General features: G+C 46.0%; 1 protein-coding gene across 6 annotated transcripts in view; it reads right to left on the bottom strand.

The window, feature by feature from the left end:
* The window catches only part of CACNA1H (calcium voltage-gated channel subunit alpha1 H), a 410,611-nt gene that overhangs the window by 121,443 nt on the left and 276,989 nt on the right, over nucleotides 1–12,179 (bottom strand). For all 6 annotated transcript variants that reach the window (XM_083152776.1, XM_083152780.1, XM_083152775.1 and 3 more), the window contains one exon: nucleotides 11,122–11,914. In XM_083152776.1, the coding sequence (XP_083008902.1) occupies nucleotides 11,122–11,914 (793 nt within the window). The remainder of the gene's footprint in view (nucleotides 1–11,121; nucleotides 11,915–12,179) is intronic.

Here is a 12,179-nt window from a genome sequence, read left to right on the forward strand (position 1 = left end):
GGACAAGAGCTTATAGGTTCCACCCCTGAGGGTAAGAGCTTATAGGTTCCATCCCTGAGGACAAGAGCTTATAGGTTCCACCCCTGAGGGAAAGAGCTTATAGGCACCACCCCTAAGGAAAGGAGCTTATAGGTGACATCCATGAGGGAAGAGGCTTATAGGTGACACCAATGAGGAAAGGAGCTTATAGGTTCCACGCCTGAGATAGGGGCTTATAGGCACCACTCCTGGGGAAAGGAGCTTATAGGTGCCATCCCCGAGGGAAGGAGCTTATAGGCACCTCCCCTGAGGAAAGGAGCTTATATGTGCCACCCCTGAGTAAAGAAGCTTACAGGTGCCACCCCTGACAAAAGGAGATTATAGGTTCCACCCCTGAGGAAAGGAGCTTATAGGTGCCACCTCTGGGGAAAGGAGCTTATAGGCACCACCCCTGAGGAAAGGAGAAACATTGGAAAAGCAGAAAAGTGCTTTGAAACTTATTGACTTTTAATTGTTTGAGTTTTTTCATAAATAAACTGCACCCCTGTCATAGTGTATAATACAAGAGGGTGCCCATTATATTTACACAGCTTGCTTTATTATCGTATATCCCTTATATAGGAACATTATTCATCTGTTACACAGTATAAACCATTTCTAGTAACAACAACAATAATAAATGTAGAATATTTCAGTTTCTAGGATAATATTGTTTCTGGGTTTCTGCCCAAATGTATCATCACTTTATACCTCATGTTCCTTGTGTCTCTTTATTAGATTAGATTATAAGCCTAGTTGTCCAGGACCATTTTTTCCTCATGTTACTTATCATTGTATGGTACTTGTTTGTGTCACGGTCCGCTCCGTGTAAAGTATCTATCTTTTCCCTGCACTATGGGACCAGGATGCCTGGCGCGACACAAGCTTGATACCATTCAGTGACGCCACCCTACCACCACCGAACATGGGGCCTTATTCTGGTTGAATCGGACGGATGCGTATTTGCGGACTGGAACCGAGTGTTCTTAGCCCCGCCTACCGTACGGATCGCACACTTTGTCCAAATGTGACTCAACCAGAATAAGGCCCATAGAGACAATGCTGATATAGTCAGATTTGACTGCATTTTCATACAAGAGGGGGGTCGTTATCGATCTGTGGGAGCGTGCATCGTTAAATACAGTATACAGTGAATAGAAAATAAATGATATGCATGATATTGTTAACAATATAGTTATCATGCATGGACACGACACGCTCACGACACATACGCAACTGGGAAAAATGCCACGCCGTCTATTGGCAAACACATTAACCCACTGCAATTAGATACAACGCCACTACAGCAAAATCTCCTTTTCATTTTCATTTGGGCACACCATATAGATATGAATGTGACAGAAATGGTGTCCCTCTGGTCACAATAAAGATGCACTACGTTTTACGTGGGCATAATGGTTTTCCAAAGCGATTACAGAAGATAAGACTGATTCAGGTTATTTAAAGAACAACTGGCGCAGAGCTTCAGATGACAGATGAGGCGACGGCCATCTTGTGTGTTCCGAGTCCATCTCGGTACCAGGCTTTGTGACCCCATACTGCTTAGTCCAAGCTGCCTGCAGGGACATAATTGATGGCTCCTTATACATTTTTCATTGGTTTTTAAAAGTTTAATATTAATGTACTTTTTTTCTAGAGCACCTGAAACCAGTTTTCCCGCACATTTGACAGTGAAGAACCTTTTCATCTGTATAATTAAAAAAAGTTGGATGGCAAAAGGTGATAGCGTCTCAAAAGTTTAACTATCAGAGAACATCTGCCAAATTAGGTATAACAATTTTAAAACATGATATGTGTAGTATATTTTTTTTCAATATTTAAATCTGTCAATTTAGGGAATAATTGATTTGATTGGATAAAGTGATTCCTCAATGTTACTACTGACAACATTTACAGTAGATACTCTGAGTTTGAAGAGCTGCAGAAGTGTGTCTTTAACTGCTGCATTTAAGGTGAGCTATGGCTCAGGGGCACTTCCTGTATAACAAATACTTCCTGTGTCATGTGGATGGCAATGATGCAATATCCACCATATACATACAGCTTGGATCCGTAGTTCTGATGATTTTGTATGGATCCAGCATGTCACTTTAGTAACCCCACTGTAGCCTATGTAGTACGCCATGTAGTTGACCCAAGATGGCTGCCTCACTTGGTATTTCATGGACAGAATAAATAATCCTTTAAAATTTAGGGAATGGATGCATCAACCCTGTATTATGTTATGTTCTGTATTTTCTGCAAATCTTTCTGTTTTATGTTCATGGTTTCTGTGTGTATTGTAAACCTAAACCTAAATTCTGACTAGATTGCAAAGCAATTTTTTCTCAAATGGACTAAACCATGCTGCACTGCAGGCGGGGCAGATGTAACATGTCCAAAGAGAGTTAGATTTCTGTTAAGGGCCTTTCGTCCTTTTAGAGAAAAGAGCTATATACATAAAATAATAATGATTATTATCCCTTCAACTTTATAAAGCTGACACTTGGAAATAAACTGAAGCATTATATCATGTTGCAGGGATACATCGCATTTAAAATTTATAAAGATCCTCAAGACCATTGTGGGCTCATACATTGATATTTGTGGCTTTTCAAAATGACCACACATATCCATTTTTGGATCCCATTGCTAGATCATGGATGAGGATGAACCATATACCAGACAAGCTGGTGAGAATACCTCAGCATCCAATTTGCTGCACAAATCTGCGCTTTGATTAAGCGAGGGCTGCATAGGCATGAGGGCATTTAAGTGATTGTCCTAATAAAGTTGTGTGAATAGTTCATTACTCATAGAAGTCAGGTGACTGATGGTTAGAGTAGCCAATTAGGTGTATAGGGGTGGTAGCTTATTGCAGGGGTATATAAAGGGGGGTCAGATGATGCTGCTTCCTTTTTGAGTCTGGATTCCCACCCTCCCTTCCTTGCTTTTTTCAATTGCTACCTGGCCTTTCGGCTTTCACCTAATTTGGCTTCTCTACAATTAATTACTAATTGGCGGGAAGGCACTCTCGACCAGCTGTCAATTTTGAGGTACAGATGGTCACTGTGCGGTATTGCCCCCCCTGCCAGGACGGCTGGTGAGTGGGGGACGATGGCCACTTCCTGGAAGTGTCCTCACCATGCCATAGGAGGGGCGGTAAGGCCGTCACAGTGCGGGCTGTGCCTTAAATTCAATGGGGGCGGTTCATCGCCCTGCTTATAAGTTGGGGTGTTGTAGTCGCCGCCATTACTAACATTTTTTGACTGAGCTGGTCTCCAAGCGCTTTCCTGGCCATCCCTTTCAATAGGGTCATACCACTTTATAAATATCGTTGACCTTTTAACTTATGCAGTTGTTGTCCATGTGATTATTATTAGTCCGTATGATTCATTTCTAGGGGTAATTTAGATTTAAGTTAAGGTAAATGTCAATCATGATAATTCAATAGGCGCCTTATTGGCATCAGTACCCCTATAAACCAAAGCTAGGAAATGCCGCTGGTCACACTCACTGCATGTGCCTAGACATCCTGTGATGGAAGACATGCCACCAGCTCAGATAGCGGTTATTAATACACACCTGTGCACCAAGCTTTCTAAATATTAGGCTGATACGCTGTCACCTAGACAACTGTGTCTATGTAGGCCCACCTCATGTACACCACTGACATAACATTAGCTAGACAGCTGTCCGCTTGGAAGAGATCACTGCATGGACAAACCTCATGGCCGGTTTGCTGTGACAATGCCACTCGACGGCTGAGGTGTTTAAGTGTGATACTGCCATCCTTCCCTTTATTCTGGAGCCAGGACGGTGTCCTTTATACGCGGGGAGTGAGCATTTATATATGTTCTGTAATGTTGACAGGGGTTTGACGATGGCGCCCGGTGACAACACAGTCGGAGCGACAAGCAATGAGGACCATGCACCTACTGTATTGCAGCTAAATCCGAAAAGCGGGGAAGGGATGTGCGGCCTCTCTTACAGAAAGGGAATATTACACATCAGTCTCTCTTTATTCGAGCAGTTTGCCTTCAGATCACCACGACGCAGCTATTTATGTAGCGCAAATATATGCAATTATACTTAAGTGTTTATATTCCAGTGCTATGAAACCATTGCTCGTGATTTGATTCCACTCGGCTGCAGGGAAGAGTAATGAGTGATTCACGACGGCGATTATTACTTTCAGTCATGATTATATAAGCCACGTCAGTCCAAGCCAAGTCAAGAAGCGGAATTCAGCTTAATGCTTATTAACCTGGGAATTAACCCGACATATGGGTTTGTATAAACTGGACACTGAGAGGCACAGGTGTAAAAGGAACATGGATAGATTTGTATTGTCTGAGGCAGGTAATTAGTTCTATGGAATTGTGTGGAAATAAAGAGGCAAACACAGGGGGGGGGGGGAATTAATGGCAATCGAAATATAAAGAGGAGCTGTTTGCGGCTATTTCTTGAGCTGTTACTTACTGCTCTATTATTGCAGGACAATTTAGGATTATAGTATTTGCTGTCTATGACACATGCAATATAAAAATATATTAATATATTCCGTCGAGCCAAACAATCTGGCAATCAGCACACCACAGTTTCATATTTAGAATCAAGCAGGAACAGGAAGGTAACATATTTCTGGCACTTATCGGGAAGGCCTGAAGTATTATTAGTATTATTATTACCAGTTTTCTTATATAGAGCACACATATTCTGCAGCGTTTTACAGAGACGTTTATGTGGCATGTGTTGCGATCTGAGTGGCTTGCGAGGGCCTGTAGTGAGGCCTGAGTGGCATACAGGGAGGTCTGACTGGCATGTGGTGAGGTATGAGTGGCCTGTGGTGAGGTCTGAGTGGCCTGTGGTGAGGTCTGAGTGGCCTGTGGTGAGGTCTGAGGGTTACGGTCTATTAGATCTACAATGTCTAGGTCTACAGTCAAAAGGTCAGCCACTATTGGGCAGTACAGATGGTGTAATGGTTAGTATTACTGCCTCACAGCACAGAGGTCATGGGTTCTATCCTCACCATGTGTTATATATACAGGGCAGTACGGATGGTGTGATGGTTAGCATTACTGCCTCACAGCACTGAGGTCATGGGTTCCATTCCCACCATGGTCCTAACTGTGTGCAGTTTGTATATTCTCCCCGTACTTGCGTGGGTTTCCTCCGGGTACTCTGGTTTCCTCCCACAATCCAAAAATATACTGGTAGTTTAATTGACTCCCATCATATTAACCCTAGAATGTCTATGTGTGCGTGTACATGTGGTAGGGAACAAGGCCGGACTGGCCATCTGGCACTTCTGGCAAATGCCAGAAGGGCCGATAGCCTTGTGGGCCGATTTTGTGCAGAAAGCTCTTAGAACTTAGAAGTTCTTAGATCTTTCTGCAGGAGTGCTGAGTCTGAGCCTGGCTCTCCCACTTCCACCCTGCCCGCTGCCCTTCCACTGCGGCCGCTGGTGCACTGATCTGTAGAGAGCAGCCAGCCATACTGATCTGAGTGGGATGTGGAGAGGTCAGAGTGGAATATAGGGAGGTCTGAGTGTCAGGTGGTGAGGTCTGAGTGGCATAATGGAGGTCTGAGTGGGATGTGGTGCGGTCTGAGTGGGATGTGGAGAGTTCAGAGTGGCATGTGGATATGTCAGAGTGGCATATATGATGGTCTGAGTGGCATATAGGGAGGTCTGAGTGGGATGTGGTGAGGTCTGAGTGGCATATAGAGAGGTCTGAGTAAGATGTGGTAAGGTCTCAGTGGCATGTGGTGAGGTCTGAGTGGCATATAGGGAGGTCTGAGTGGCATATAGGGAGGTCTGAGTGGCATGTTGTGAGGTCTGAGTGGCATATAGGGAGGTCTGAGTGGGATGTAGTGAGGCCTGAGTGGCATATAGGGAGGTCTAAGTGGCATGTTGTGAGGTCTGAGTGGCATATAGGGAGGTCTGAGTGGGATGTAGTGAGGCCTGAGTGGCATATAGGGAGGTCTGAGTGGGATGTGGTGAGGCCTGAGTGGCATATAGGGAGGTCTGAGTGTCAGGCGGTGAGGTCTTATACAGTTTTCATGACGACTTCGGGACAAAAAAGGGTGAAAATCTCATGTCGACATTTTGACTGTCGACCTTACCATTGTCGGTCTAATGCTTGTCAACCTTCCGACACTGTCGACCTTAGCCATGTAGAACTATTTCATGTATCGACATACGTTCTGTCGACCTTTAGTGGTCGAGCTAATGTCTGCTGACCTTCATAGTGTGGGATCAGTATGAAATCCCGGCGGTCGCAATCCCGGCGGTCGAAATACCAACGCCGGAATCACGACCACCGCAATACCGACAAGGGGGGTGGGTGGATCACCCTCCCACTTGCGTGCTCGCTGCGCTCGCCACGCAGCAGGCCCGGTGCCTCGCTATGCCCGGCACACTATTTTATTCTCCCTCTCTGGGTGTCGTGGACACTCATAGAGGGACAAAGTGCCGGCATTGCGGCGGTCGGGATTCCAGCGGTGGTTATTTCGACCGTCGGGATACCGACCGCCGGGATTTTGACCGCATCCCCATAGTGTCAGCCCTATGACCCATTCCCATGTGGGGAGGCCTAAGTGGCCTGTAGGGACATGTGGAAAGGCCTAAGTGGCATATGATTCATTCTGAGAGGCCTGTGAGGAAGTCTGAGGGGCCCGTGGAAACTTGTGTGAAGGTCTGAGCAGTATGTGGGGAGGCCCGAGTGGCTTGTATGGCATACAAATGGGGCACAGTGTGGCATACAAATGGGGTGCTATATAAAAAAAATGATGAGGTACAGTGTGACATAATAATGGGGTACTGTGTGACATAATAATGGGGCGCTGTCATAGGCGAATCTAGAATTATGGTAATGGGTGGTCCCAGATCTAGACATAACAGTAGTGGGACCTTTGCGCGGCGTAGCCGCGCGTCAAAAAGGGAGCGTGGTCTCATGGGAAGGAGGCGTGGCATCACAAAAAGGGGTGTGGTATTACACTTTAGACCATACGCAGTAATGCCCATTACACATTTTAGCAAACTCCGTAATACCGATTACACATAAAGCCACACACTGTAATGCCAATTACACATAAGGCCACACACCATAATGCCCATTACACATTGTGCCACACATCATGATGCCCATTACATACTATATAACAAACCGTAATGCCCATTACATATTTGCCACATAAGTGCTGCTTACCTACATGCTCATTGCTAGGGGGTTCTTGCTTGATGGCACCAAAGTAACCATTACACATGATGCCGCACACCATAGTACCCATTACACATGATGCCGCACACCATAGTACCCATTACACATGGTGCCGCACACCATAGTACCCATTACACATGATGTGCACACCATAGTACCCATTACACATGATGCCGCACACCAAAGTATCCATTACACATGATGCCGCGCACCATAGTACCCATTACACATGATGCCGCACACCATAGTACCCATTACACATGATGCCGCACACCAAAGTATCCATTACACATGATGCCGCGCACCATAGTACCCATTACACATGATGCCGCACACCATAGTACCCATTACACATGATGCCGCGCACCATAGTACCCATTACACATGATGCCGCACACCATAGTACCCATTACACATGATGCTGCACACATAATGCCTCTTACACATGATGCTGCACACATATTGCCGCTTACACATGATGCTGCACACCGTAATGCCCCTTACACATTAAGCCACACATTATGCGTAATGCCTCCACATACCGCCACTTGTAGCGTCCCTTAATCAATGCCCCCAAAAGTGCCACTTACTGTAAATTTTTATATGAGCCTTCACTGCCGCTGCAGGGAGAGATGGAGAGCGGCGCAGCTGCTTCTATGGGGAGAGGAGCAGAGCGCAGCACAGAGCACGCTCCCACTCCCCTCCTGGTGTCCCCTCTAGCCGAGTGGACATTTGAAATATTGTGCGCGCTGTTGTTGTGCGTGATGTCGGGGGAGCATGCCGGGCGCCGGCACCACATGATTAAAGGGGGGGTGTGCTGAGGTGAAAGCGGGGAGAATTGGAGCGGAAGCTGCAGGGGTGACAGTCATTGACAGCTGGGCAGAGAGCAGGGGGCTGCCCGGCTGTATTCAGAGCACTGCAGGTCACGGTTGTTTGAAATAATACCCCTTTCACAACAGAAAATGCAGGGATTTACCCGGGAATATGGTCCCAGGATCATGCAGTGACATTCCCAGGCTGACCCCTTATACACCAGCCTAGTCCCTGCATTTTCTGGTGTGAGGGGGAGAGACAACCACTCCCCTCTCCCTACCCCCCTTTAACCAACCAGCTATATCTTTGGAACCAGCTGACCTATTTACATGAGACCAGTATCATATTGAAGAACGTTTGAGTAGGCTTCAAATGATTTTGGTCCCGTGAAACTGGGCCGTTTGGTTCCAGAGAAATTTGCCCTCAAAGAACATAAACAGTCATGAAATTACATTTAAGAAATTAAAAAAATGGTTTAACCTCAATATCCCTGGAACCAATTAACCCATATGGATCCAGCCTGGTATCAGATTGAAGGCCCAGCGATTTGGGTTCGACTGAGATCAACCTCGAGTTTCTTTGATGATGTAGGGGGAACTGGCAGCCGTTGAACTGGGTGGGGGGTCAGAATTAGCGGGTCCCATGTTATCCTATAGGGAAAACGTTCCAGCTTTGCCTGGCAGTATCTCCGGTTCCCAGGGGGCTAGAGACACGGGGCTGGGCTCGTTGGAAAGCCCCATCTCTCAGCTACAAAATGGGCTAATGGGTGGTCCTGTGCACCCCCGGACCACCCCCTAGATTCGCCTATGGGCGCTGTGTGAGATAATAATGAGGTACAGTGTGACCAGGGCTATTTTTCAGCAGGCTCCAGCAGGAACTGAGGCCCTTATTCTAGTTCACTCTTTCTGACAAAATATTTCTTAGATGGACAAAACCATGTGCAATGCAGGTGAAGCAGGTGTTACTTGTGCAGAGATAATTAGATTTGGGTGGGGTTTTACACCTGCCTCACCTGCAGTGCAAATGGTTTTGTCCAGCTAAGAAATATTTTGTCAGAAAAAGAAAAAAAGAGTGAACTAGAATAAAGGCCTCAGTTCCTGCTGGAGCCTACTGAAAAATCGCCCTGAGTGTGACATAATAATGGGGTACTGTGTGACATAATAATGGGGTACTGTGTGACATAATGATGGGGTGCTGTGTGACATAATAATGGGGTGCTGTGTGACATAATAATGGGGCGCTGTGTGACATAATGATGGGGTACTTTGTGACATAATAATGGGGTACTGTGTGACATAATAATGGGGTGCTGTGTGACATAATGGGGTGCTGTGTGACATAATAATGGGGTACTGGGTGACATAATAATGGGGTACTGTGTGACATAATAATTGGGTGCTGTGTGACATAATAATGGGGTGTTGTGTGACATAATAATGGGGTGCTGTGTGACATAATAATGGGGTACTGTGTGACATAATAATGGGGTACTGTGTGACATAATAATTGGGTGCTGTGTGACATAATAATGGGGTGCAGTGTGACATAATAAGGGGGTGCTGTGTGACATAATAATGGGGCACTGTGTGACATAATAATGGGGTACTGTGTGACATAATAATTGGGTGCTGTGTGACATAATAATGGGGTGCAGTGTGACATAATAAGGGGGTGCTGTGTGACATAATAATGGGGCACTGTGTGACATAATAATGGGGTACAGTGTGACATAATAATGGGGTACTGTGTGACATAATAATGGGGTGCTGTGTGACATAATAATGGGGTGCTGTGTGACATAATAATGGGGTGCTGTGTGACATAATAATGGGGTGCTGTGTGACATAATAATGGGGCGCTGTGCCAAATTCCAGTCTGGGTCAATGTGTGTTTGGAAGGGGTACATAGCTGGTTTGGGGAAGGAGGGCCTTAGTGATCTCTGACAACAGGTAGGTGGTGGTGCCGAGTTACTTCAGCTACTCCCGTGGGGGCAATATTTAGTGATTAAGGGGTGCCAAAATTAAATTATATCTCCCCCCCCAACCTACTAATAACCTTCTGACGCCTATGGTTGCAGCCCCTTGTAAAAGCCACTTGCTCAAGTATCCATAAAGCGTCAGGGTTGCCTAAATCGGGTCTTCACAGCACCCAGGAAAGGTGGGCAACCCTCTCTGATATTGGCGCCCCCCCCCCCCCCCCCCTTCCCCCGTGGCAGTAATTTGCGGGTTTTCAGGGGAGGTGTAGGGCTAAAGAGGCAAATTGTGTCATTTAGCCCCGCCCACTACAAATTGCAGGATTTTCAGTACTGGAGGGGCGGGCCTTGATGACGTCTACATCAGGCCCCGCCCCCCAAAGTGCCACTGACACTCTCCTCTCCAGGCTACTCCCGGAGAGGAGCCTTTAAAAGTAGGCAACCCTGTGAATGTCTGTACCTGCCTGCAGACACTGCGTACCTGCCAGTGCTGTTACAGGATGTACACTGCAAGGGTGACACTGCAATTGTTACTATGAAGCATATTACGTTCTAACTGCAGTGGAAATACGTATCAATATTTACTGCATTACAACATATTTGTCTATAAGTTGTGTTTGCTTTGATGAAACAATATTGTGGCTCTTAAAAAAAAAATAAAAAAAACATCTCTCGAAGATACAGAGGTGATACTGAATATTATAGATTGTGTTACTAATTGAGAATTATGAAATAACTGGGGGATATGCAGAATTGCAAAGAATAAGCAGATGTCCTCCTGGATGCATATTTTCCTACATTTGAAAAGCCTATTCTGGGAGATTGCGAACACCTACAAGAACGGCGTTATTAACGCCTAAGCATCGTTACATTGTTGCTCGGTACGATTTACTTGTTGACAAAAACCACAGTGATACATTTTAGGGCTTGTTCATGTAAACACAAGTAGTGGGCATGTATTGTGTTCTACTCACCGGTGGTTACATGTAAGTGGGCACTAGACACCATATTTGAAAATTCATGGTGGGGTTCCCCTTAAAGTTATTTTTATATAATACAATGAAAACTTGAGTAATATAGTTGTGTCTCCCTTACCATGTTCTCCCACTAGGTGGTGGATCTTCCCATAGGAATCGGCATTCAAACTGACCGGGCTGTTGACCAAACTGGCCGGGGTACTTTCGCTCCTCTTTCCTTTCGGCAAGGTGGCGGGGCTGGTTTTGCTGGTCAGGGAAGGCAGGATGGTAGGATAGTTCATGTTGGTATGGTTGAGCACAGCATCCACTTTGGTGTTAGAGGAGGCATTGGAAGACTTACATGTTTTCAGTTGGGGCCCCTCAAAGTGGCAGTCCGCATGGTAGATGCTGTGGACGGACTCGCTATTGGGTAGTGAGTTCTGGTGGCTGGGGGACGGGGGGAGAAGCCTCAGCTGGTTCCTGGGCTGCATGATCTTCATCTCTACATCACAGATCTCCGGACTTGACCTGGGTCCACGGGGGCTTCCATTACTTATGTGATAGTGATGGTGGTGGTGGTGATGATGGTGATGGATCAAATGATGGATAGAAGTGATCCGCCGCTTGCACTTGCGGCCGCGGCCCTGCCCGTTCATGGCGGCACTGTTGGGGTTGACCTTTTTCCTCCGCTTGTTTTGCCAGTTATTATAAAGTCGTAGCGTCCTTCGTTTGACCTTCCTGAAAATGTGGCAGATGTACTTAAGTAACTCCTCGTAGCAGCTGCCCGGCTCGGAGAAGCTGGCGATTGTGCTGTCGTTGGAGAGGTAACGAGCCCGCTGCTCCTCCATTAACTGATTCTCTCGTTGTTTTGTCTCAGAAAACTGTGTTGCTATCACAACCAGGCACAAGTTTATCATGAAGAAAGAACCCACCTAGGGGAATAGATAATTGTGAACAAACATGGTTTGAAAGGAGGTCTTAAGCCGCAAAGCACAATACTGGTAACACAATATCATTCTCTTCAGACAGAAACATTTCGGACAACTGTTGTGAGGTACGTCAACTTTTTGATTTAATCATGCATTGAAATATAGACATTTGTAGACAACAGAAGGCCAACAGAATACTAGCATGTATAAAAAGGGGTATGGAAACTCGGAACGGACAGGTGATCATACCAGTCTGCAAGGCACTGGT

Source organism: Crinia signifera, chromosome 7, assembly GCF_055691185.1.
Source record: "Crinia signifera chromosome 7, ASM5569118v1, whole genome shotgun sequence".
Lineage (NCBI taxonomy): Eukaryota > Metazoa > Chordata > Amphibia > Anura > Myobatrachidae > Crinia > Crinia signifera.